This window comes from Strix aluco, chromosome 5 (assembly GCF_031877795.1).
Source record: "Strix aluco isolate bStrAlu1 chromosome 5, bStrAlu1.hap1, whole genome shotgun sequence".
Lineage (NCBI taxonomy): Eukaryota > Metazoa > Chordata > Aves > Strigiformes > Strigidae > Strix > Strix aluco.
In genome coordinates, this window is record NC_133935.1 from 19459452 (window position 1) to 19487394 (window position 27943).

The 27943-nt window shown below is 42.1% G+C and overlaps 1 protein-coding gene across 6 annotated transcripts in view; it reads left to right on the top strand.

Moving 5' to 3' along the window:
• Positions 1–27943, top strand: part of CALD1 (caldesmon 1) — a 197074-nt gene that overhangs the window by 86585 nt on the left and 82546 nt on the right. For 5 of the 6 annotated variants that reach the window (XM_074826266.1, XM_074826269.1, XM_074826271.1 and 2 more), the window contains exon 3: positions 14819–14930. In XM_074826266.1, coding sequence (XP_074682367.1) covers positions 14860–14930 — 71 coding nt within the window. In that variant the 5' untranslated portion in view covers positions 14819–14859. Of the gene's footprint in view, positions 1–13893; positions 14014–14818; positions 14931–27943 lie in introns of those variants that run through there. The other variant, XM_074826268.1, reaches the window with a different exon arrangement.

The window sequence follows — 27943 nt, forward strand, 5'->3', positions numbered from 1 at the left end:
AAAGCCTGGAAGGGCTTTCTTGCTCCTGGGGAAGGAGATGCTTTGAGTCACAGTCAAGCTCCAGAGCTGGCTATCTCAATGTGCCTATACTTGCTTTTTAAGGCCTTTTCGTTTTTGGGTTCAGTAGCACATTTATGGGACTGAACTCATTTTACTACCCAGGAACTGAAATACTGAGGAAGGCCTAGGTGGTGTGGTTTTTTTTCTATTTCAATTTTTAAAAATCCAGGCATTTCAAAAGACAGTGTTCTTCCTTTAGCTGCCTGTAGTTCCAGTCAGTCTGAAATGGGCATAGGGAGCTGATACAACTCTGATCTTTTGGAGGTTTTATCTGGAAAACTGTTATAGGGGGACATTTTTATCTGAAATACCATTGAATAATTGTTATACAGTTACAGATGACACCAGTGCTGATTTAATACCAAAGTTTATTCTAGACTCATTCTTCCTTTGAATACTGATAGGTTGTGAAGTTCAGATAGCTTTAACAAAATTCAAATAAGCATTTGAACCTCTGAAGGAAAAATTATATGCTGCAGGCCTCTGTTCTGTGAAGGCACATGGTTTTACCACAGTTTTTTTTCCTCATCACTGAGGTCCTGCAGGGGCTGCAGAGAAACGAGCTTCTCTGCCAACCTGCTCTAGACTGGTTTTGGCCTTGTCCTTAATCCTAGTGTGCTCTGCTTTTCCCAACTATAATGTGCAGGTAACTGCTGGTCTCCTGCACAAGGGGCTGCCAGGCATGGGCTGTAGGGTGGCATGCCAGCATAATGATGGTCTGAATGAAATCATCCACTAAGATCAATCACCCCAGGCTGTCCCTGATTTTGAATGAAGAACCATACCTACCCCAAACAAACACACTTTCCCTGTCTTTTCATGTAGTCAGAGGTATTTTGGGACCATTGTAAGCCGTACAGTAATGGAATAAATTCCAAGTGCAGCAGGAGACCACATCGGAGGAAAAACTCATTAAGTGCCAAGGGCATTTCTTTTACTTTTCTTACTGGGACTGGAAAATATTCCCTAAATAATACATCTGGATGTAGAGGAGTAGAGAGGGAAAAGATGAAAAACAATCCTTTAAATTCAGTAGAAGCCTACTTTAATGGCTTGTTTAATCTGCCAGCTGGCACAGCGTTGACTTCTTGCTACACATACTTTAAGGAGACCTATGTAGTTCTTGGAACCAAATTCATATTAAGTTGTAGAAACTTAAATATTAATAAATTGGCAGGACTGCTTTTTGGTACTTAATAGAAATCAAGAAACTGCTTAGTCATCTCCAAAAATATTTCTGTCTCCTTTTTAATGTAAATACCAAAATAATATGGTCTTAAAGCGGTAGCAAAGATAGTAAAAATTCGGATCTGTATGTGCCCTCTCTGAAGTCATGCACATCCTTCAGTCTTTGCTATTGTATGTATTCCTTGTACAACACTTTGCTTTGGGCAGAGTTTTTCTAATGTCATTTGTGACACCATTTTGTTTGAAAGAAGTACGTTATGAGTTTGTGTCTTCTCCAGCTCTTCTTCGCCAGGAGAAGAACTGGTGCCATCTTTATGTGAATTTTTGTTTGGGGTGTCTTGCAAGTGGTATCACTTAATAGGTGCTCTAGGGTATATTGCACATGTATTTTACATGACTGTAAGTGTTCATGCTTTTGTTTTTTACCTGCCTTTGTGTGAAGGTATATGGGTGCAACTGAGTGCAAACTTGAAGTGCAGTGTCAGCTATATAGATAACATTTATACCTTCTCTTTCTAAAAAGTTAGGCTCCATTAAGAAGCACGTCTTCTGTTTTCACTTACTTTCAGCACTGGAAAAGCAAAGGAGAAAAAAATTAACTGCAGTCCAACCTGTCTTTTGTATTTAGGGAATCCTTTAATAATATCTGATGTGATACTTGTCAGTATTTACAAATTGTAAAGGTTTTATTTGGTCCAGGTAAGCACTGAAAAATCTGGCCAGTTTACTCATGTTTATGTATGAATTTCAGATCTGGCTTTTATTTTCTTTGTTCTCCTTAAGGGTGCAAGCTGTTTTCAGGATTTTTATCTGGGATATGGACTGTAAAAATCCTCCAAGTTTGCAAGCATTATGATCTGGGATTTTAGCTTGATCCTTCTCTGTACATCTTTTCCAGAGTCTATTTTTATTTTCAGACCTCTTTTCCCATTCTTGCCTCTGTTCCCTTGCCTTCCTAATGCTTTTTCCCACATATTTAATAGGATATCCTTGCAGAGATTGTCTTTGTAGTCATACTGCACTCCTGTAGAGCCATCAGATCTGGTAAGCTGTGAATCATCCACCATCAGGAGGCCTCAGTGCACACACGCCAGTCAAGTGGAATTATTTCTGCTTTCTTCATTTTGAAGAAGGCATAAGATTTAAAGGCTTGATTTTTTTTTTTTTTTGTTTTTTGTTTTTTTTCCCCAACTAGCCCGTAAGTAAAGGTGAGGTGACTGAGTTACAAAAATCAGTTTACTTGGTAAACAATAGCCTGCTTTCCTATCTGCGGAGCATTTACAAACAGATTGGGAGATGTCCTCCCTTCCTTCCCCTTCCACCTTTATATTTATGGTTTTGGTCAACACCTTGTACACATACAACTGTGCTCTGTGGGTTGACTGTGAAAAATGTGCTTCATGTGCCTTCAGTGTCCAGAACTTAGACCAGCCATGTGTGCTCTGTGTCTCATTCTGAGCTGGGTGGACCTAACATGGCAACAGGGGAGGCTAGAGGAGACCCCACAGGGGTTTTGGATCCTATGGAAGAGGACTTGGGGAAAGGTAGTATGTGTGGTACAGAGATTATTTTTTTTTCCTTTTTTTTTTTGAAGGGTGATTAAATGTTTTCTTTTCTGGACCACGCAGACATTGTCGGAGGCACTGTTCCTAAAAAAAAATTAAACTGTAAAATGTATTGGCTTGATACAGTGCTCAAGTGTAACTTTCCTTTGTTGCATTAATACAAAGTAAGTATGTATGTCTGTGTGCTCTCGGTATTAAGTGCACAGGATACTGTCAGGCCTCACCTATCTTGTTTAATTGACTCTGAGCCATGCTCTGTTGAAAGTTTTGGTGATGTTGTTCCCTTGCAGGGCAAAGCAGTGCACAGTCACCTACAACATTACCGATGTACCAATGCATTGCTGTCATGGAATTTCTTGGCAATAAGTGTTTGTGCCTGAATGGCTAGATAGCAGTCAGATTATTCTCAATATTATTTAACAGCTGCTCTGTGTGAGTCTCATGAGGGGAGCTGGCAATATCATAATCTTGCTGTGTCAGGTTTTATGCTGGCTCATGCACAGCATGCAAGTGTATCATCTTGCCTATCTTTTTTTGTTGTGACAAAGCCTTGCGGCTGTTGGGTCTTCTGGTTTGGCGACATTGTTGTGTTAGTGTTTCCTTGCTTTCATCTAAACTCAGCATAAAGTGGAGTCTGTGACGTGGACTTCAAATATGGCATATGGTTTGAGGGACATCTATTTTGATGTACCCTGTTTGAGTTGTCCTGTCAAAAGGCTTTGGATTTTTGTTGCCCTGCTTTACCTCTTTAAAGCTGGCGCTGACCTCATGCTTCAATTTTCAACCAAAATGACACAGAATTGCTACTTATTAGAGATAAATTTATATAGCTACTTGGCAGGAAACAATCTGGGTTTCATTTGTAAGGATGACTTTAAAAGTGTGAGCTGGAAAAGCCCAGTAGAAATTTCTGCAGCTGGATCCATTCCTGGTGGAATTCCACAGATTTTCATGATGCTCTGCCATTCAGTAACTGGACTTTCAGCTGCAATGTATCTATCATGGTGACATGCATTGTGTCTGTGCAAAGTAAGTGTACAGGTACTGGGAGGGAAGATGAATTAATTAAAGTTCCAGAGCAACAGGCAACACCTTGAAAATTTATCGTTCATTTCTTCTGAGGAACTGTTTGGATTCAAAATACTTAGTGTCTCTTAGGGCACAACTAGTAAGATCAGCAAACCAAAGGACTTTAAGGGGATGTTTTTGTAGTGTTTCTTTTTTCTTTAAAAATGCAGGGATGATGACTAAAACTTGGTATTGCTGGTTCAATAGAGCAAGCAAGACCCCTCAACTCTTATTAGAGTTTATGGTGTTCAGCAATAGGCAGGGCTGGATCCTAGGGCTTCATGTTTTAACAGAAAAAGAGAGAGAGTTGAAAATACAAAAACAAAGCCACAGTAAGCTGGCTGCATTGTATCTTCATATTGTTTTCTATTACTTTTTTATGACTGATTATGTAGCTTAATATATCATGATTTTGTATTTTGAAATGCATTCCAGAAAACATGTGGAGTTTGAAGTCTGGCTGAGTGAATGTTGCTGTTGGAACCTTACCTTAGACTTGCTTGAACATTTTATTATTTTTAACAGCATTACCTTAGCTTTTTAATTCAGGACCTGAGAGATGCAGAGAAAGAGTGTGAATAGAGTGCTAAAACACTCATAAAACCTACTTGGACACAAATAAGTTCAGACAACATTGTTGAAATATTGCATGTGAGCGTGAAGGTCAACAGGGGTGGTGCAAAGGTAGGGTAGGAGGAGAGCACCAAATGAGAGGGATGGGAACAGAGTAACAGAAGTCAGGGAGACAGAGGCAGATACTTCCCATCCTTACTGGTTGCTGGCCCTGATCAGCTCCTTGCCTGGAGGGGAAACCCTTCTCTCTAGTAGAGAGGTGAGTATGAAGAGTTGCACTGCTCCTGCTGTCTTCCTTGCTGGTTCTGGTGTAGAAGAAATGCTCCTGCACTTGGACAGAGCAACATCTTCCCTGGCTGATGCCTGTCCCGCTCCTAGCCCAGACCCTCTGCTTATTGCCAGAGCTGTGACTGCTGCTCCCAGTGCGAGCCTCTGCTTGTCATGATGGACACCAGACCGCCCTCTCTTGTGTCACTCCTGCCTGCATCACTGAGTGACTAACTCCACTAGGTAAGAGCCCCCAGCATGCTTTCTGCTCCTGTGGCTTGTCCTGCTTCACACCACTGTGTTGGTACCTCGCCATGTGGGCTCACTGTGGCTTTGCACGTCAACAAAGGGCTAACAGCATCACGGTGATTAGCGCTCAGCACGTGGTCATCAGCTCCTGTGGGCATTTCTGTCCCCAGCTGCACCTCCACTGCACCTAGCTCCAGTTTGGGGACAGGCTCTACCCCTCTCCCAGATGGTTGCTGTCCTGGCAGACTCTTGTTTAACTATCTTTCTGTCCTGATGCATGCTCTACTTGCGGCTATGCCATTTCCCTCAGAGAGGAGGCAGGCAGAGGCACCAGGGCACGAGGTGCATCTGTGACATCTGCCAGCTGAGCTAGCATGAGGTTCCCTCTCCAGAGGATGTGAAGTCAGATGAGGGAGCATTGAGAAGAATAAATAATTTTTCCTTTTTACTGTGCCTTTAAAGGCACAAATTGAAAGGATATAATGTGGCAATTTTATTTGTGTAGGCCAGAAACAGAAGACCAGCTTTTCCACAGTTGTGGCAGCTGCTTCTGCCTGTGTGATATTCTTTCCCATGCTCTGGTTTCTCTCTAATAGAAATCAATGGGAGAATTGGCATTTGCCATTTATAGGGGAAGAGGAAATACATTATCCTCTTTAATATGCCTTGGTCATATGAGCTGGTCTTAACCTGTTTCTTAGTGATGTTTGTCTATTCTTTGCTATTATTAAGAAACAAATAGCTCCAGACTGGAAGCTTTTGGCATGGACACTCATTTTCTGCTCTTAGAGATTTCAGCGAGAGATGAAGCTGGCCAACAGCTGGGGCATTGCCACAGATTTCAACAGCCGGGCCACAGATTTGAAACAAAGCATGCACGAGGACTAAATGCATGATGTGGGCTTTCTTGTGATTAGATTAACATGACGAAGCTGAAGGTCTTCGCTCGTAGAAGCAGATAAAAGGGTAACTAGTGAATGATAGCCCATGGACCTGCTTTCCAGTATTTGAATGCAGAGAAAAAGTGAATGCAAGTCAGAGCCCATTTTGGGACTAAGCACTTCTACAAACTGTTTTGTGGACTTATAAAATCCCTTCGATTTCAGTCATCTTTGTTCTTTGAGATGGGGGCCTCATTGTCTTTACCCTGGGATATCTTCACTTATGATTAAGCAGTAGTAAAGGGCAATGAAATTTTCAGCTGCCTTTTGTATTTGCAGCAAAGGCTAAGTATTTCCTCAGTGATAATGATACCAGTAACAATAATTTGTTTCCCACAAGTAAGCATTGCAAGAGTAAAAGAAATTCTGCCTTTACATGTGTGTGCACACAGGAGAGGATGAAGTAGCCTATATTAGCATAATCTGAGATCACACTAGTTTCTGACATGCAGAGTAAGCTCACTGATCTTTCATAGTGTATATTAGATGAATTTGGCCTGCAAGGGTGGAATCCAGTCCTGATTGAAGTCTCTGGGAAGTCTGCCAGGGATTCCAGCAGGACCAGGACTTCAACTCTAGTCTGTATACAAATAATATTTCAGTATCTTCTGAACTTTGGGGACAATATATTTGAAATACTTCAGAGGACACTTGAAGGGGAGAGTCAAGTGTCAATCCTTCTAACATGAGAACCAGCGGCTGTGCCAGCAGCTTTCAGCTATGTCTTGTTTCTTCCTTTGTCTGCTAATGGGAAACGATAGAGAAATGTCACGGAGATCAGGGGCGGGACCAGTATATGCAAATCCAAATGTCAAGAGAAAATTGCCTGGCTCTTATGTCAATGTGCAGTAGGAGAAAGATGAGGAAGGAAGTGGGAGGAGTGGAAATGGCATACTCGGCCTGCCCAAGGGAATAAAGACAAATGGGGACTTTCCATTGCAACTGACTGGCTCTGAGATGAGAGGTCCTACTGCTGCATGCTTAGAAGTGTACTGCAATGTTAGCAGCAGCACGCTAGATGTTTGCTCTGGGATGGTGCAGCTCTGTAATTCTCCTTTCCCAGTGCTGAATTAGATCATGGGTACGAGCGATGGACCTGAGCAGGTATTTAAAGCCATGGATCTTTTAGTGGCAGACCCAAGGAGTGAACTGTGTGGCAGGGACAAAGTCCTATAAAAAGCTCCATGTGAACACTTCCATGTGGTTCACCCTGCAGCAGCAGGAGCTGACACAGGACCTGGCACCTGCAAGGACACATGTGGCTCTCACTGTGGTAACCTAGGCTGTAGCCAGGGTGAGTGAAACCTGTTCAGCACCTGCTTGAATCAAGGGCCTGGCCCATGGTGTGGTCCCATGGGCCATCAGTAGTCTGCAGAACACCAGATGGGATTCTCTGTTCTATGTAATTGCTACATAGTTTTGCTCAGGATGCCACAGAGATGTTAACTAATATGATAATCAGGTTTAAAAATGCACCATCAATGTACTAAGTTGTTGGTTTTTTTAAGTCCTGTGAAAGATGAGATGGAAAATGTACCTTATGCCACAAGCAGAGATTTCAGAACGGGTTTTTTGACTTCCTTGTCGAAATTCTAGGTAATTCTCTGCCTCCATAGAGTCAGTGGTTTGGACATACACATGTAGATGGAAGTGAAATGTTCTGAGGACAGAAATTGGGACTTTGAGAAACCTCCAAGGTTTGATTTTCTGATGCTAAGTATGAACTGCACTTGATTGGTTTGCCATTGATGAATTTTTCTTGTAAGTCCTAAGAAGCATGGTCAGATGACACAAGGGACAGGCTAGATTGGAATAAAACTGCGTGTTCACATGACCTAATATGTTTATTTTGCCTTAAGTCCCAAACAAGCTATTCTGTTTGGAAAGATATAAAGCTGGTTGATACCAGTATGTATGTGTGTGTGTATATATGTACAAGAGTTCATAATCTGCAGCCAACATGAATACTTGGCCAAGTTTACATTAACAATTGCAGATGTGGTTTTACATGAAATGAACATTAAAAATGAATTTATGGGGGAAAGAAGAGTCTCTTTAAGCTTTACTGTTGGTAATAGATGATGCCAGCAATATCCAAAATCTCAGACTAAAGAAAGAGCATGCATGAGGTGTGACAAAGGACAAATCAATCCGTTGAACTCCACCTTTTGACTTCAATGAAGTTGTACCTGTTTCTGAAAGATCTGAGTGGCACTGAATGCTTCTAATGCTGAATTAAGAGGGGAGCAGGGAAAATAATTTTCAAATGTTTTCTGACAGATTTTCATAGAAAACAGATTTATTTGTTTGACAAAAGATAGATTAAGGAACTCTAATTCTCAAAGATATTGCATTAGAATGCTTGTCATACCTGCATTTCATGGGTGTCAGATTAAACAAGTCACACTTAGACAATGAGTGTTTCCTGCTGAGTTGCTCTCAGCTGCAAAAGAGGCAGTGAAGAGGTTCTGTTTTCACTTCTGAGGTGGAGGAGGTAGTAAGAATGGGCAATGGTAGTCCTAGGGATACAGCGGATGTCATGGCATGTAGTCAGCCGAAGCAAAATACTCTTTGTGCTTCTCACTGACCAGTCCTTTACTGACATTTGAAAGGTCCACACCTCCACACCAGGGCTTTGGGGCAACTGAAGTGGAGACAGACAGGAATATGAGATATTTGGATTAATGGGGTACAACTCACAAAGCTGCTTGCAGTCTTGGTTTATGTCAAACTTTAATGAAACATTTGATCCTTCTTGTGGAAGTAAAAAAAAAAAAAAAAAAAGGAGGGCAATAACAGAATAACTAGGTTCTGTGTAAACCACCTGATCCTGCAGTGAGGACAGGTCAGAAGTCAGAGGTCCAGCTGCATTCATGTAGAAAACCTTTGCATAGTTGGACTTGGAAGCCTTCCTTTTACTACCCCTTTGTAGGGAAGGTTCAGAAAGAATCTCCCTTCATCACCTTTGTTCAGCCCTTCTCTGCAGCAGACAATTCTATTTGTAGGATACAGCTTTTTTAGTACTGCTGTTAACAGTTACATCTAGTGGCTGGGACCAAACTCTGGGGCCTGCTTGTGCTTTAGCCTTCTGCAAATGAACAGTGAGAAGAATTTGCAATTGGTAGAGATAATATAAGGACTAAGAGGCACAAAGTTGACCAAGGCTCACTCCCTAAGGCTGCAAAGTAAATCGGAGGTAGAACCAAGCGGGAATATCCCTACTTGCTGGGTTCACCCCGTATGCTAGGTACTGGGCAGTGATATCTCATTGACATCCTTGTTCTGCACTGTATTACTTGTGTTCTCTTGGAAATCCTGAAACTGTTTCTCTTTGCACTGTTCCTGCCGCCTGCTGCTCAGGATGAGGGAGGGAGGAAAGGAGGGAGAGGTTAGGAACTGGTCATGGTTTCTTTCATGAAGAAACCCAGTATTGTCCTTTTTACTACTCTGGCCCTTTTCTGTGTTTCCTGTGGGTCCTAAAATTTCTACCAGCTCCCACAGAACTGAGGTCCTACAACAGCGCCAGATGGGTCTGCTCATACCCCACCTCAGTCACCAGTGTGAGAGGCTTGTTATGCTAAGGAATGAATGGGAGGTACCTGGTGTACTGTCCATGCAGATGTCTTTAGCTAGTTAAGAAAGAAAATTTAGCAGAAAATCTCTCTTGTTACAAAGAAACTGAAGGTCAAATCCCCTTGCTCCCCTTCAGGTGAATGAATCTACGTTCTGCCCTGGTTCTTTAATGAAGTATAGGCCAAACTGCTGAGAGGGGTCTAGCAAGAGCTCTGATCCATGGTCTCTTGCATGGGCTGTTATCACAGCTTGTAATCTGCCTGGCAGTTGTCTGAATGAAGCTTGTGCTGGGCATTCACAACACCAGAGCAGTGAGCGATCATGTTAAGGAAACAGGCATGACTTTCAGGCTCTTTGGGCCTGAAGGTCACCAAGAGGAAATCTACAATTGTTTCATTGTACTGGGAGGGAAGCAAGATGGCATGTGCTTGCACAATGCTGTCACCAGCTGTGGCCAGTGTAGAGCCCTGTGTAATACACAGCTGTGCTATATTAGGAAATGTGCTCTGGCTTGAAGTTCCTTGGCTTGATTAGGTTGAAGCTGGTGCAGAGACTCAGCATAAATGTCGCAGTCTGGGAGCACTCATTCAGTGTATTGGAAAGGTGACTGGGAGGTCTTGAAAGACAGACATTTCTGTTTGTTGGAGTCCTGAGTAGCAGTTTTCATTTTCACTTGCTTGTTACCATTCTAGCTCATCTGTTTTTAAGGCCCCCTAGGTACTGAGTTATCTCTGAAATCAGTGCTGGGAACAGGTTGAGGACAGTATTAAATCTGAGCCGGCACAGGAGGTTATTTCACTTTGCATACTGGAATTATACAGATATGTGGTTGTGTGTGTATTTCTGCCTAGCCAATTTATTGTTTGTTTTCAAAGAGTATATTCCCGTTAATTGCTATTAAAATATTTTGTCATATATTTACAATTACTGTGTGTTCCTCTGATTTTTCACGTTGATGAAAGTTGAAAGAAGAAGAAATTTTAAATTCTCTCACAGGATGAGACATAAAGGGGACTGGGATTTGCATGCATGTGTTTTGTACCAGGAAAGATTAAATGTGGCAGTCCTTGAAGGAAGCACTTTTTAACAAGACAATGAAAAACTCAACAAATTTTAGCAATAAACCATAGTCAACTGAAGATCAAAGGCATTATGTGAAGTGCAAAGATGAAAAGGAGAGAGAAAGACTGGTACTGCTTTTGAAATGAAGAGTGCTTTTGCAGGGATATGGTATTTGCAGGGCACCTACTTTGCTATGATTCTGATTCCAGTAACACGGCAATGCTTGTGAAAATTGTAGGTAAATTACTTTGCTCATCTGTCTTTCTTAGCATGTCTTCACGAAGACCACAGGGTTCATCAGATATCCCATGATCTAAAGGTTCAGTCTGAGAATCAAAAGGGATAGGGACCCTGAGAACACCCTTGTATGTGAGGCTGTGGAAAATCTGAGGTCCTGAGGAAGAATTATCTTCAGTAGTTTCTGACAGGTATTTAAAAAAAAAAAGGCAAGGTGAAGGATCTTTGTAATATTCTTCCATAGGTCCCCTTTCTGAGTCTGGTGGTGGAAAACTCCTGAGAGTTCACTTCAGATTCTTTCAGTATAATTTCAGTTGTGTAAAGGTTGAAAAGATGCTGAGGGTTTGTTTTGAGGTAGAAGAAACAAAATGATAATTTTTGTGGGGTACCCTTTCACAGTGTAAGAATAGCCTATATTCCAGTAATTTGCATATGTGTGTGGATGTCAAGGGAATGAAACTGGTCAGGTAGTTTCAGACACCTACTTCTATTTGCTAAACACAACACCCACCCCCCCCCCCCAATATATTTCTGCTTCTTTAAAATTTATTGATGTCTTCTGGTTGAATTAGGTGAAAAATATACCTGGAAATGATTCAGAGAAAAAAATTGCGATATCAAAACATGTTCCATCATACTTTGAAAAACAACATTTTTACATTTAAGATAAAACCAAACAACTTTTTTTTTGAGGTTGAATGAAACGTTACTTTTGATTTAAAATAGTTTTCTTAGGGACAGTTTTCCTCTTTTCAGAAAAATGAAACTTTTTTGGTCTGACACCAAATTATTAAAAATGTGTGATAGGAAAAAGAAAAGTACACAATCAGAGAGTAAAAAAATACTTTCTTTGCACACCTGGGTAGGTCACACAGACACATTCTTACATTTGGCTCTGAAGGCAGGCCCTGGACTGGAGATGGGTGGAGTGTTAGATTTTGGCCCAGGATGTTTTCACTCCTGCTTTCTTTCTTTAAAATGAAAATCATCAAAATGTGCATTCTCCCAGAAATGGTTTGTAGAAAATGCTCCAAATAATTGGTACCTTCATCTGTAAACAAAGCAATCTTCAAATCTTCTGAGAGGCAAGAACACTCTGAGAAACTCAGATTTTATACTCTTTTTGTGGAAACAGGAAACATTTTTAGAGAGACTGATGAAGTTACTGTCTAGTAGTTTTCAGAGGCTGAAAGATAACAAATCATTTTGGGGAAGACAGCACCGAATAGTGGACTTCTTCAAGTGGACCTTCTAACTGATGACTCATTTTCTTGCACTGATATGACTTTGCTAACTAAAGGTCATACTGTTGACCTGACATCCATTTCCCAAGTGCCTTCCTCATTTTTGAAAAAGGGATTTGGCTTGCAAGTCACCTGAGTGCCAGGAAGTGGCTTGATCTTAGTCCTTTGAGAGGAGACACTGTAGTCTAATAAACTCTAGATGTACTCTCAAGACATCCATCTATCTGATCTTCATCGAGAACAGAAAAACACCCTGTAGATGTAGAGAAGGGTGGTTGCATCAGGGAACTTCTCCCAACTGCTGTGCAATCTCCCATATGCTCCTGGGAAGAAAAGAGGAGAGGAAGAACATAAATAGTTCTGGGTTGTTGTGATCATCTTCCTCAGCTTTCCTCATGTGGAAGAGAGCTTTAGCTTTTGGAGATGAGAGATGGTGCTGAGGACCATGTAGGGAGGGAAGGGGTGGAGGTATTGGCTTGGACTTTTGGAAGGGGGATGGGGGAAATGTGAGTGCACAGAGTCTGGAGCTGGAGGGAGGGAAGGAGTTTACATTAGGAGAGGTGGAGAGAGGGATGTGCCTGGCTGGGTAAGAAGTGATGAAGGTGCAAACAAATCAGATGTCAAAGCATGTCTGCTTTTGGGAGGCAGAATGGGGAAAAAAAATTTGAGATTCTCAGTTCTAGCACACGAGGTGTCAGCCTAACAGTGAGCTCTTTATATTTTAAATCCCTGATGATGACTATACTCCACAGACTAAATGCTGCTGCCTGGTGCAGTCTTAATTCCTGCAGACACAGTTGTCTGCCCTCTGTGCATAGAAACCCATCACTCTGCTTCGAACTTGCTCTCTGTAGTGTACCATTCTTCCTTTGATCATCTCCCAATTCGGGGGGAACCACATCAGTCCTGCAACTCATGGGCTCTCTAGCAAAGGAACTGAAGTAGGATTTAGCTGCACACATAGGCTGAGATGAAAACACTTCTCAGGAGAAAATGGCAGATTTGCTGCTCTGTGTTCTTCAAGGTGTACATGGTGGTAAGAGTAAACAAACACAAGATTTGAAAAAATGTCTTGTTACAACTTGCTTTTTATATATATTGTCTGATTGTGCATTAAAAAAAAAAAAAAAAAGGTAAGTAGCAGCAATTGTAAAGTCACTATTAGATTAGCAGAATTAACATTCCCTTTGAACCTCCACTAAACAACCTCAGCCAGCCAAACAAGAAGAAAGTCACAACAGCAGCAAAATTTTAAATTCCCCAATCCAGGAACAAATCAGAAAGAAAAACACCCCCAGGAAAAGTAAACTAATAAAATAACCTTCACATCCCCCCTGCCCTCAACAGTGTTTTAATCCAAAAAAGAGGGCAGAAAAAGCAGTGGATGCCTTTAAGTCATGAAAGGCTTTGCTATTGCCAGTGATTTTATGGGGAGGACTCTTGGACGCTGCACCAGCGGGCAGGAATATAAAGCTGCAAGACAGATCTACAGCTGCAAACAGAGCACTTCAAATAATTTACAAATGCACCTTGGCTTTGTTTCCCTTAAACTGCAAGCAGTTCATAAGCCACCTTTGAAAATTTCAGTCTGCTTTCTTTGCAGTGTAAATGGCTGGTCATGTACGAAGGGGCTGGAAAATGTTTTTTGGGGGGGACATGGGGGGGTGGAAATCCTCTGAGTGCAGCGCCTAGGCTAGGATTGCAGAGGAAGCTGAGGCCTCCAGCCCTGCACAGGAAGCAATCTTAGAGCAGGCCTTAAATGCCAGATTCCAGGCAGAGTTTAACTAACCACTGACAGCTCTGTAAACAAAGCAGGGACAAAAAGAGAACAGCTTTCCCTTTTCTGGTAGTCATTTTTGGTTTGGGGGCTGCAGGGGAATTCTGTAATACTCGGCTTGATGGGATATAAACCAAGGCTGGAAAGGCTTTGTATATGAAGAACTGTAAAGGGGAAAATATTTCATGGAGTAAATCATAAACAAGAAGGTAGGGCACGGGAAAAACGTGTGGATTAAAGTACAAAAAGAATATTGCTACTTTTGGTTCTTTGAGCAGGATTTATACATAGTTTGGCTCCTCCTGGGTGGTATTTAAAAGCTGCAGCTTATTTTCCTTTTCTCTTCGTTTCTCTTTTCCTTTTCTCTTCGTTTCTCTTTTCCTTTTCTCTTCGTTTCTCTTTTCCTTTTCTCTTTCGTTTCTCTTTTCCTTTTCTCTTTCGTTTCTCTTTTTCTTTTCTCTTTTGTTTCTCTTTTCCTTTTCTCTTTTGTTTCTCTTTTCCTTTTCTCTTTCGTTTCTCTTTTCCTTTTCTCTTTTTTCCCTTTATTTTCCCTTTTTTTGCAAGGGTGGGAGGGACGGACAGATGGCACTCACTTTTGCAAAACTTTTAATTATCTGTGCAACTAAAGAAAATAAGAAATCTCTTGTGCAGCATTTTTACTGCTTCCAGTAGAAATTGGAAGCTTAAAGTTAAAATCCTGCTGAATTGTTGCTTTTGTAGAAAAGACCTGTGATTTTACAAATAGCTAGTCTGCAACTAGCAGATGTATACAGTCCTTACTTAAAGCATGTTGATTTAATTTTAACTATGAAACTGAATGCGGGCATGGGCTGTGTTTATCCTACAAGGCATTTAATTAATCTTGTTCATCTCAACAATACTGAGAAAGTTACATTTTTTGATGGAAAAAGAAAAGTTACAGCGAAGTTAAGAAATCAAAAGAAAACTAAATGGACTCAGTTAAATGCATCCAGTGTGTTTTCTCTCTCATCTAAGTGGTCATCTCCCTTTTAGATTTGGATCTTTCCAGAGCTCTGAACACTTGAACACACACCATGGATGACTTTGAACGCCGCAGAGAACTCAGGAGGCAAAAGCGTGAGGAAATGCGCCTTGAAGCAGAGAGGTGAGGTATTACATATGGAAAATGGTGGCGGTGGCTTGCCTTTGATTAGCAGTGGCTTTGAGAATTTCTGTCTTAAATTCCAAAGTGTGCTATAGCTAACCAAAGAGTCCTTGCTAATGATATGTGCTGTAAAATAGCTTTAGTTAATATTGTGGGAGAGGCTGGAAGTCAGTGGTGTCCAGTGTCTAATTCCCTTAGGCTGTTGTAAGTGCCCTGGCTTCTAGTTATTTTGTTACATGGATAAGTGTAAACAGTGAAGGTGGACTGTGGCATGAAATTACTGATAGGAAAACTCATGCTCAGGTGCTATGTGAGCAAGTGCTGTGCTTTGCCTTTTCAGACACAGAGCTAAAATCACAAGATAACAGTTGAAAGCTGAGATACTCTTGTAGTATGTGTAGTATAGCATGCCTGTGAATTGTCTGCCATTACTGTGCAATTGCTGTTGTGTCTGTACTGCCTGTCACTTTTTATTCATTTACAGCCACTTTACGTGGGCAACAAGGGCAGCATTTGCTATCAGTTATTACAGATTTACTCTGGCGCAAACGAGAACAGAACTTGATGCGCATACAATGATGTCAATTTACAAAAGAAGCAGCATGAAAATACTGGGAATGACATTTCATTAACTAACCCCATTTTACACCTGTACAGTTCTGTTTGTTTTAAATGGAATTTCCCATGATTTACACTGGAGTAAGCAGGGAGAAAGGCTCCATTTATTTTTGTAATGTCTTCTTTGATATAAAGATTTGATTTGTTTATTAACACTGCAGTGATTTTTAAAAAAAAGCACTTAGGTTACAGCACATTTTGTTTTCCTTTTTGTATTTAATTTTGAATACGGACTTCATTTTTGTTTCTGGTCTTTCTCATGTGCTGACAAAACCATGGTGTTTCAGGTTCTGAATGCTGTAGGAGAAAATCCCTTTCCAGAGCAGTTTTAAATGGAAGTCAGCAGAATGCAATACCAAATATATTTTATATGCCTGCTTTGAGTTTTTTAATAAGGCCCTGCAACATAAGCAGGGCTCTCTGATGGAGGTTGTTGATACTTGACAGGGGGGAAATCCCAGGTAGATGAGATGCAATAGCTGCCTTTCTTTCTGAAGGAAGTGTTGCCATGCAGAACTGGGTATGTGAGCTCTCAGGCTGTAAGCTGAACCCATGAGCTGTGGAAAGCAGCAGCATTGCCTGCAGATAAATAAATACATTAGATGTGAAGCATGGTGGACAAAGGGAAATGAAGTGGCAGCCTCCCTTTACAAAACGCAGTCATCACCTGGTTGGTGACCTCCCCAAAAGGCAGAGGAGCAAATGTGCCATGGCACTAAACTGCTTTCACATGCCAGAAGGTTTCCCCCCAGGCCTGGGACAGTATGTTTTTGTTGGGCAGCGTGGGAGGCATTGCACAGCCCATGCTAGTGCATGGTAGATGGTATTTATACACTGCTGGTGTACTTCTGCTTTAAGAAAATCTTTTTAAGGAAAGGTTGAGACTTTAGGGTTTGTTGTTAATAGAGGCCCTGGGTGGCCTGTGGAGGATACTGGGGGGTGTAGTTTGGGAGGTGTTTTCCACTACAGAAAAATGTCACTTGAACTTCTCTGTGAAGGCATCCAAGCTCTTGCGTGAGCATGCAGAGACCGTGGGGTGGTCTGGGCATCAGGGATGTGGCATGGCAGGCTTGTGGAGGCAGTGACAGCCACAGGGGGTAGGGGAGAAGAGGCTCTGCCCTCACTGCTATGGAAGCTGAAATCCAGGACTTCAGGTGCACCCATAAGTCACCGTGCAGCCTGCAATTTTATGCATGAGCCTAACTCTGGTTCCTGATCACGCATGGGGAAACTGGAGCCCTGGGGCAGGAAAAAGCTGCACTCAGCAGCTCACCCATGTCCCTCAGAGGAGCCGTCCCTGGGGAGCCCTGCAGGCTGATGGAGATATCTGCCCCAGCGTGAGGGGGAAGCCAAGCCAGGGAGTGACAGCTGCTGACATGGGAAATAGCCTTCTCCCCACCCAACCCATGCCTGCTTTTGGGAAGTGTTTTTTCCACATCTGGGCAGCTTTGCTGGGGTTTTGTGTGGTAACCTTTGTGGAGGAGGTGAGCTCAGTGGCAGCCCAGCTGGAGGAGGGCGGCTTGGGCCTGTGTCCCTGTTTTCTGCCAAATCACTACAGAAGCACTCCATGCCCTTTCCCACACATTTGAAGGCTTTTAGCAATAAATTGCTGTACACTAAATACTCCCTCCACTGCTGCCAACTTCAAGCATTCAAGTATCATGAGTCAGACCCCTCAAAAGTCACAAGACTGCTTTAAAAATCTTGAGATCTTAAAAATAATTTAGTCTGGCCTTTTTATTTTTGGTTTGCCTTAACAATAACAGAGCCTCATTCGCAAGTTCAGATGTGACTCTGGGAGCTGGGACCTCCCGAAACCTGCCCCAGCAGGGGCAACACCAAGGAGGAGCTGAGCATCTGCCCCTGTTGCATTGCACTGCTCATGTTGAGCTAAGGGCAGCAGCATTTGGGCACTTACTAATAAATGAATATATCATGGTGGATTGTTTTTTGTGCATTCAGATTTTTAGGGATTTGGGGATCATTTTTGCCTTTAAAAATACAACTACAACACGTTTGTGTACACATCTTAAGCCACAGCAATCTGCTCACCAGACCTCCCTCTGTCCAAACGCTTTCAGGTGTTTTATCAAGTGAATCATGCAGTCCTAAAGAGTGGCATGGAGGCTGAAAATGCTCCATATGCTCTGAGCACTGCTCAGGCACAAGGTATTTCCCTGCAGCCTCCCATTGGTGGGTTGTTGCCTTGCTATGGGGAAACCACTGCTAGTTGTAAGCATTTCTGCTGGGAGATAGATAGACGGATGATTATGTGTAGGCTGCAACATGTTTGCTAGGTCTCCCAGACACTGTTTAGGCTTCTTTGAGTCGAATGGTAAACCCAGAAGTGCAAGCCGCCATATCAAACAGCAGTATTTGTAACTCAGCCAGCTGCAATGACTCATTTTGCCATTTCCTGGGATAAAGGCACACGGAAAGCCTCTCTTTCTAGCCTGACGCCCATGCCCAAGAGAGATCGAGGGGTGAAGATGCCTTGTAGCAGCATGGACTCATGCACCACATGACCAAGAGTGAGTGACTTGACCTTATTGTGTCTCCCCAGGGGCCAGAGGCCAGTGTGAGGACTGGTCAGGATACATGTGCCATCAGCTTCCCAAGTGTCATGCTGGAGCCACTGATGTTCAGCCACTTATGTCTAATCTTTGGAGATGCTTAGTACAGGTTCCATCCTTGAGGGCTTTTTGGTTTGGGTTTTTTCCATTAGAAAGCTGTTGGAAATGATGCTTTATTGTGCTGTGTAGCCCTGGTATTCTGGGTTGATACGCTTAGGATTGATCCTGAGGGTAGGCCAGCTTTGTCTTTTAAAGACTAGCAGTGTGGTTCACCCTGGTGTGTGATTTGGCTAGTAGTTCATGCTGTGGCAACTCAGATATAGATTGCCATCAACTCAGAAAGCTAGTGGGTTTTTGACATTTTAAGCTCTTATCATTTCAGGGTACCCAGACATCCTGGATTCCTCATTCATGCTTTCTCTACCTACCCAGAAATTTTGTCCAGCCAGAATTTTTTGACTGTTTGTATTTTTGGGTTCTCTGGAGGCCTATCAGTATGTTTGGAGTAGCAGTGCAGACCTGTCTAGGAGGTATATGGCCAACATCAGGCATAAGGGGCTTTGACCAGCTTTCTCCCAGTCTGTCAGATTTATTGCATGCACTCAGGCTGGCATGGACTCAGCAGCTCTTGTACCTCATGGGGGAATAAGGCTTTCCAGGCATAGGCTGGGAAACCCAGGACAAAGTATGGTAGTGTTAAGTGTGCCAGTCTGCTAGCGTTTTGCATGTGTTTTGTACTAATCCGGTATGAGGTCAGGGAAAACAGGACCCTACCAGCCATTTGGGTGATGGGATGTGCTACCTCTCTAACTGCTCTGTGGCAAAGCCAAGGCTTTATTGTGTGCCTCAGAGTCAGAGGGAGTCCTGTGCCTGGGACAGTGGTTGTATAAAGCTCTAAGGTCCCAGTCCAGAGCTGGCTGAAGTCAGTGGGAAGCTTTCCACCAATTTCAATGGGCTTTGGATTAAGCCCTACCTGAGTTATTCCAGCCAGATGATTTATGAGACAGTGTCAGTGGCAGCCTTGAAGGAGCTGGATGAAGGTTTTGTCTTCCCAGCCGCAGGGTACATACCGTGCTGGAGTGTCCGGGCCGTTGCAGAAATGGGTTGTGCTTAACTGATGGGAAAAATCCCATATGTAATTGAAGCACAGGGGATTTACTTCTTTCAGCAAGGTAAAAAACAAATGCTACCTGCTGCTTTGTGTCTCTTCCTAGGCAGTAAAAGATGTTCTCTTGAATGAAACCATTGGGTTTTATCATTTTAATGTTGTAACTGACACTGGAAGAATTTAGCCTGGGGCTGGGTAGAGTATGTATGTATGTGTGTCTGGAGGGAGGGGCAGTGCTGTGTGAATATCTTGCTGATACACTTTGGTCTGTCACAGCTGCATGCAGCTGCAATGAAGAATTGAGGTGAAATACTTATTGAAGTGCCAATAGACCTATTTCTTTGACTTAGCATAATTGAGAGCAAAAATTGGCCCCTTGAACTCTCTAAAGAATAGCTCTCAGGTTAACCTATTTAGCACTTAAGCCACTATTTTACAACTGGCTGACTTGCCGTTGCCCCAGCAATGTATTTTCACCTCTCCCTCATGTTGGGGCTCTTTTAAAAATTATGCTAGGAAGCTGATCCAATTTGCTTCATTACCATACCATCACTACTGCAGACTTCAGGAGGGTCTTTAGGGTCATTGTCCATTTAGTTGAAGCTTAACTTCGAATCTGAACCACAGCTTTGCGCTGTGTAATACTTTTCCCTAAGGGATTGCAAGTCATTTCGTGAGGAAGGAGAAGTATTGGTCATCCTGTCAAATCACAAGTCACTAAAGTCACTAGGCTGCATAGGATCTCCTGACAGGGTCACAGCTGTTCTGGCTAAAGGGCTTATTTCTTACAGACCAATCAGGTATTACTAAGCATACCCTAAAAGAGTATCTGGGTAGAACGTACAGAAAAACACTGCCTTTAAGCTTTATGGTTCCTGATAGCATTTATTACTAAAGGCAGTAGATAAAGATTCTTTTTTTTTTTTTTTTAAAAAGCATCCAACAGTTCAATCACAAACTCTCTCCAGCCTCTCATTTAAACAGTTTTATAATGCAGTGTGGTTCATATTCATGGACATAGGTTGGGGAATGCTCATAGAAATAACCCCGTTTGCAGGTCGGGGATGGCAGCAGCGTGCAGCAGGCTAAAAGTCTCCTGGGGTGGTAACTTGCTCAATGCAACCTCAATTAAAAGAGGATATGTGATTAATCCCAAAATTTATCTTGGTACAAGTGAAAAAGAAGTCAAGTGAATTTCAGTCCAGACCTGTGAAGGTAAGTACAGAACCAGCAAGGCATTTAACATGCCTTTTACTCTTCTAGTGCTTCTGTTGAGGCTGGTGTAGCTCAGGTAAACATAAAAAGGGCTGATGGGCTGATTCACCAAGTTAAGAAGGTAAAACTGACAGGATCAGACAGGGTACATCTTTGCAGGACTTAATGAGAAGTATGTTGCTTATCTTCTGGATAGGTAAGACAGGACATGTTTGTTGCTACAGCATCTTAATGCTTCAGGAGAACAAGAGAATGTCATCCTTGTCAGACACAGAAAGTGGACAATTTCCATTCTCCTGTCCAGGATATTGAGGATAAGTGAGTGTTCACGTTAGGTCAACATTGAATGACCACAAATAGCTTTTGAAACTGCCTCTCATTCCTGCAGTGAAGTTATCTCTGGTATAGAGTGTACATTAGTGACAAATGTTAAACAGTGTTGAGAGTTTAGGAACGAACATAGATGGTTCTTTTTTAATTATTCCCTACTTCTTGAAACACTAGGACTTGCCCATGTCTTGTTTCCAAATGTCTGGTTACATTTTTATTAAGAGTTTTCAGAGAGCATGCTTCGATTCAGGCTTGTGTAACAGAATGAAGAATATGATCTTTATACAAGTTTTCAAGGAGTGCATGTTTAAACATAAGAGAAGCTGGCTGCATATGCCTAATGTCATTTCCCAATGTCCATGATTTATTTCAGAACAGTACTTCCAAAAATGTTAGGCTTCTGTCTTCCTGAGGAGGGCTGTGCTCTTTTCTGGTCCAAGCCTCTTTTGCTACTAAAACAAGAGCTACGGTGGTTTTATCTCTCCATGAACTTCATATATCCTGAAGTTCCAAATACTTTGAGGGTTTCTGCTTGTCCTTTTCGTAAAATGCTTCTGGTAGAGCTGAGACATGACATCTTCTGCCCAGGAGTTAAAAATTAAGACAATGAATAAATAAGATTAGAAGTGCGTGACGGTTGAGAACAGATAGAGGCAAAGTGCTCCAGCTGTTAACCTGTCTTCACAGCTACCTTGAATTCCAGGACTGACAGGATGTATTTGGATTGTTGAGGTGAGTTTGGCCCTTCACATTGCATTGGTCACTGTTCCTGCAGTTCTTGGAGCTCATTCTTAACCCAGACAGTAAAGCATGACCCAGTGGCTCATTAAAGCATGCCCTAGTGCTGTCACTCTCGTGAGGGTGGATACTAGCAAATCTTTGCTATTGTAGCATTTCAGATGCCCTGGAGGAAATAACCAAACATTCGCAAAGCTAAGTAGAACCTACCACTTAATTTTACAGCCATTGTGTGTTTTGCAGATTATATTTTCTTTAAAGTCCTTATGGAGAAATGTTTTATAAAAGAAACTTTGTTCTTCCAAATAGCTAGACATACAGAATATAAACTTTACCGAGCTAACTCCATTGCAATTCCTAAACACACAACAAAATCAGCTCCTTAGTATTTCAGATATTAATCCCACATGTATGTTAAGAACATTCTGTAATCTCTGTACTACGTCTACTATACCAGCCAAGCTTTTAGGAGGACAGCACAAATCCAGCACCCAGACAGCTGGCAAAATGCCCTGTCTTTCACCTCTTTCAGCTGAGTGACAGGTTTGCTTTGGAAGCACCAAGGAGTCTGGGAAACTCTTGAGTGAAAAGTGCCCCCTCCTCCAAGCCTATAAACAGGTAACCCACTTACTGCCGAAGGGAAGTCTGCCCTTCTGTTTCCTACTGTATTTTTATTAGCTCTAACTAGACTGAAGTCCTTGATGAACTGGATCTTATTTAAATGCCTAATATGGGCATTGGGGCACAGCTTTTGGTGCTTGTTACTGACAATTTTGGCATGCATATTTGAAAGGGCACCATATGAGGAGTATTTTATCATGATTTTCAGAATTAGACTGAAGCATAGGCACTGCACCAAGAAAATCATGAGGCTGAAGGAATGTAGCCGGTGTAGTACATTCAATGTGTCAATGGCTGTCCTGTCACATTTATGTTGAAAAATAAGATCTCTTTAATATCTTATATGCAAATTGGCAGTATGCAGTCAGTTAAGCTAGGGTAGCCTGCAGTGCTCTTGAAGCTCTGTGCATCTGTCATTGTATCTTCAAATGGTGTAAATCATATCTGCCATCAGAATCTTCTCATACAAGAGACTTCAGAAACTTGAAATGCTGCATTAACTGAACATTGGCCTAAGGTTTGTGAAGGCACAGAGTCTTCAAACTTCCTATACCAGCCACAGTGGAGCAGTGTGGTGCCTATGACTATAGGTATGTATGTCACTTGGAGGCAGATACAGCACCTCAGTTTCCCCAGCAGCTTCTTCTGTCCCTTGGCAAGGAGTACATCAGGCCTTCATGTAGGTTACCTTCAGTTAACTCAGTATGGTAGAGACCAAAGACACTGTACTAAAACAACCTGGACTAAAGGAGGTTCAGTTCTTGGTCCCTGGGTCTACTTTTGTCAGACTCTTTCTTAGGCAGGGCAATCCATCTCCATTGATCTGGACGGCCAGTGTCAGTTGTCAGAAAAACCTGCATGAACCATTGCTAAGTCTTATTAGATTCCTAACCCAGTCTCTCTTCATAAATAAAATCAGTTGATCTGTATTTCTTTCTAGACAGTAAGTATATGATTGAGCTCTCAGCTGCTTAGTCGCTTCCCATGTGCCTGATAACCACAACTAATACAAGAGGCAGGGTTAATTTAGTTCATGGTATAAAGCCTTCTCAGGTCATAGGATTGTGCATACCTCATCACTCAAATGTATATGCTTACAAATGAGTTGGCTGAAAATTCTACACTAACCTTTCTCTTGATTAAAAAATGACCTTATTATTAATAGTAATGTTCTGCAACAAATTTCATTTAGCTTAAAGAAAAGCAAAAAGAATATTGTGTTGTTCCCATACAAAAGAAGCTGATGGTTCAATATCCCTGTATCTTAAAAAATGTTAAAAAAAATATTTTCAGGCAAATGCATTAGTATATTCACCTGCAAGAATATATTCTATAGCCTGCATGTGCTTGTTGCAGGTGGCTGATGGCATACATCCTGGTGGTCCAACCTGCCCACTGAGATGGGCCATATGGGGCTGTGATGCTTTTTTGGGTGGAGGGTCATCAAGGGCTGCTCAGACAGCTGGTTACTTCTCATGGGCCCTGCCACACAGGTTGATTGCTAGTGCAGCCCTCCTTGCTGTTGCTGAAGAGGGAAGGTGGGAGCAAAGTGAGCAGAGCTGCCTTGTGCTGCCTCCCTGCCACAGCACCTGCACCCTGGCCCCAGAAGCTGAGCAGTACTTATGGGTAGCACACCTGCGGCTGGACTTGGGCTGGGAGTCCTGAGCCCAGTTGCCGAGGTGTCAGCTCCCCTGTGCAGGTGGTGACACAACATTGTGTCTGGAGGAGGTGTTGAGTAGAGGCTGCTGCAGGAGGAGAGCATTGGTGGTGTTTAATTTGCTCTTTTGCTCTAAACAGAAGAGAGTAACTAAAAGCTGCCTCTAAAATTGCAAATTTCCAGGCTTGGATGGGTATGATCTCTTAGCTGTTACATTGCAATACCTTCTTTTTAGTGAATAAGAACATTGTTGAATTTGTTGTTTAATTGTGTTGCTGTTCTTCAGGACATTCTGGGCTCAGAATGGCAAAACTTATTAGGCATGATAGAAACTGCAGTTACTACCCCACTGTGAGGCTCTTTAAGGAGTGACATGAAAATGAGTTTAGCCAGTGGGTTTCTAGGAGCATCTGCTCCTCAGTGTGTGTTTGCATTGGATTAACATCTTTATCATCTAATATCTGAAATTAAACCAGATAATCAGAAGGTTAGATTTTTCCTTTAAAAAGCTGAGGTCAATTTGATTGCAGGGATAATAGATTAAATGAAGTCAAATGCTAACAAGTTTTACACACGAATAAGCATAGTATGTAAACACTATCAAATTGCTGTCTGGTTGGGCAAAGTCACCCTTTCACAGCTCAGTTCAAAGAACTATAGAGGAAAAATGTGATTTGCAAATGAAACTCCAAACTGATTTCAACTTGCAGAAGCATCTCATTTGGTCAATTAGCTCCTGCATTTTTGGCTTTGTGCTTGTAAACAAAGTTTTAATTAATTAAGATAAATGTTTTTAAGCAGCTTTATTTCTCTCATCATAACCTACTTATTAGCTCGCACTAAACAAAGAAAATCCCCCTGTGCAGCAGATCGTCCTTGTGTGATCAAGGTCTTTCATAGAATGAAGGCAGATATCAGGTGGCTGTGCTTCTTGGGCAACTTAAGTCACAGCTCAAAAAATATTCCTGGCCAGAAGTAAGGTTGGTGGGCAACTGCCCTTTAGAAAAGAAGTCTAGTGACGGCACAGTCCCTGGGGATGCTGGCATGCAGCCTGACCAGAGGGTTGGGTTAACAGAAGCGATACAGCTACAGATTAGAAGGAGCAGTAGTTGTGTCAGCCTTGCAACTGAGCCCTTCTCTTCCTGGGGAGCAGCAAGGGTGATGGGAAGTGGAAAAGTAAGCAGCATGCTTTTCTTTCGTTTATTGGAAAGTATAAACCAGTGGGTAGTGTATTTGACAGTTAAAGGTCAGCCTCATCTTGGTTGACATTAAGAAAATGTAAATAGATGTTGTTTTTCTCCCCTTTATGTCAAAACCTGTTGGTTGAACTAAATAAACTTTCTTATTAATAGTCTTTGCTGGGTAGCCTGTTGAAAAAAGGCCAGCAAGTTTGTCATCCTGACATAGAAAATCAAGGGAAGGCTGTAACTCAACAGCTAGTTGTGACTGTTTTTTTTATTTTTTTAAAAAATATATTCAGTTTTTTTTCCTCTGACATTTGCTGAAAACATGCCTTGGTTTCCTTTAAGGTAGCTCATGGCCCATTTTCAGTGAGGACATTGTTTAAGCCAACAAGGATTGTTCTAGCAAGAGGTTATCTTCTAGGCAGACTGCGTTCTTCCTGTGCTGAGGCCATAAGAGAGGTACTGATAATTAGTACTCAAAAGCAGGGCTTTGTCAAAGGTTTTGTTAAGTTACTTCTCCGTACTAGTACTTCCCTCTTCCACCAGTACGAGACAACATCTTGTCTACTGGTGTTTAAACTGATTAATTTCAACAAGTGCTCCCTTCTTTGTAAGCCCTCTTTGTATGATTTAAACCTGATGTACACCATGGTAAATTTTTGAGTCAATTAAATGCACACAGGGGAAAGCAACCGAATTACCATGACTCGATTTACTGCTTGTTAGCTGAGCCTCTTGCAAGGGAGGTGTCTTATTGTGAAACAGCATGGGACAATAAACCCATTTATGTTTGGACTGGGAGGTTTGCACAGATGTAATGCACTTGGTTTCAAACCAGGTTTGAGGTAAACTTCTGCAGTTTCTGTGTACAGACAAAGACTTTGTAACTGTGGTGAGATGCACTGGTGCTGGACTCCCTGAAGAGGAATCTCTGTTGATCTTCACTTTCCATGCAAATCCTGCCTCTTCTTTCAGCTGCTTGTTTCTGCTCTTAATGTGGCTCTGTGGAGAGATGGGAGGCACAGGTGATAATAGACAAGGAAGCTCAGACACTGACCTACCTCCAATCCCTTCATGTTATGTGTTGTATGAGGTCAGGTACAGATCAGGGGAAGGCTGGTATTAGATGGGTGAGTCAGATGTTACGCAAATCCACCAACTGCTAATGACCACATGTCAAGAAACGGAGAGCTGAGGGACTAGCTGCAAGCCGCTGTGGAGTCAGCAAATGGCTACAGCTATTCCTGGTCCTGGCAGCTGGATTCCTGCGATAGCTTGGACTGATACATTTAGCTGTTTCAAAGGAGTATCCTGCAAAGATTAATAGAAAGAGGCTAGAAAGAAAAATCTGAGCAACATCACTTTTAAAGTGAGAAAAGCACTGCAGAAGTGACTGAGAACATATACATTTGTTCACAAGACATACAGCTTCTTACCACAAGAGGGGTTGTTCCTATGTGTAATAGCTTAATTCTCAGAAACACATCTTTTTGGATTGGGTGCGGGGGGGATGTTTTTGTTGAGCAAAATTCCAATAAGCAGACAGTGTTTACACAAGAGCAAGCTGGTTTCATTTGTAAAATTGCTATCCCTCTAGTGATGAGGAGAAAAATCAGATACTCTGTGTATCAATCCTGGGTATTTCTGAAAGGCATCATTGTAATACGGGGTGAAGTTGGCCCCAGAGCAGAATGCTTCCTTAATATAAAGAATAAAACTTTTTCTATCTTTATTTTTGAGCAGAAAAAAAGAAGATGGTGGTATAAATGGCTTTTAGTGAAATGGACCTTTTGGTGGGAAAAAAAAAAAACCCACAACTCGTAAATTTGCTTGTGGCCTCCATGTGAATTCAGAAACTTTTCAGCAAACCTAGCAATCAGATTTTCACAAAAATTCTTACAGTTGGAAAGTCAACAACTACAAAAGACTGTTTCCACTCCTCCCACTTAGTGCTTATCATCTTGTGGGAGGACCAGAGCACAGTGGAGACTGGACAGGAAAGGACATCCTTCTGATGATCTGTATACAGCTGATTTTTTGTCCTTATGCTCCTTCATGAGATGATTATACCGTTGCATTTGTATACCATATCATGCCATCCCTTGAAATGAAGTTCTCAACATCTAGTCTGTTTTCTCCATTTTTCCATGCAGAAAATGTTTATGACCAGATTGAAAGGAAAAAATCATGTGTATTTCCACAGGAATAGCATAATTGTAGTTTCTTTAGAATAGGTTTCTTTTACGAGCCTGTAACTGCTAAACTGAACAGTCCTCACAGCTTTTTCAAGTTCATCTTCAGCCCATACAAAATACCGAGCTTTTTCTGGGTGCTGTTGCTCAGAACATTCCTGAGATTCTCCAGTGGCTACTACTTCAGTGTCTTAATAAGGCAGCACCATAGCTGGGAAAGACAAGGAGATGGCTTTTCTAAACACTGGCTACACATGGATTCCTTTTATGGTCCAGCTTGCACAGTGGGGTATTCCTCTGAAGGTCAGCAACATGGATAACAGAGTGCTTCCCACTGCAGCTTTTTGAGCACAGGCATCACGTGTCTGGTGCCACATGTTCAGCCTGCTCTGAGAAGAAGGAGAAAGAAATAGTTGGGTGGGGAAATGCAGAAAGAGGGGAAGAAAGCAGAGCGTGAAGTGCTGTGTATTTTGTATTGAAGCTGTTGCTGTCTTCACTGTGGCTGCAGGATCTACTTGTGAATGCCATGTAGAGAATATGTGTGCATGTGCTTGGCTGATATTTCAGAAAAAATGCCCCTAAGAAACTCCTCAGTAGGGTTTCAGGGTTCAGGTCATCCCACAGCAATAGCAAGGTCAAATTTTCATGTCATGCCCATGAATTTGGCTTTTCATTTTCCCAACAAAATGGGGTAAAGTGCTAATGACCTTTTCAAACCAGTGAGTTATGAAGGCTGGAGGGGTTGTCTGTGACAGAATGCCACAAGATGAATTTGTT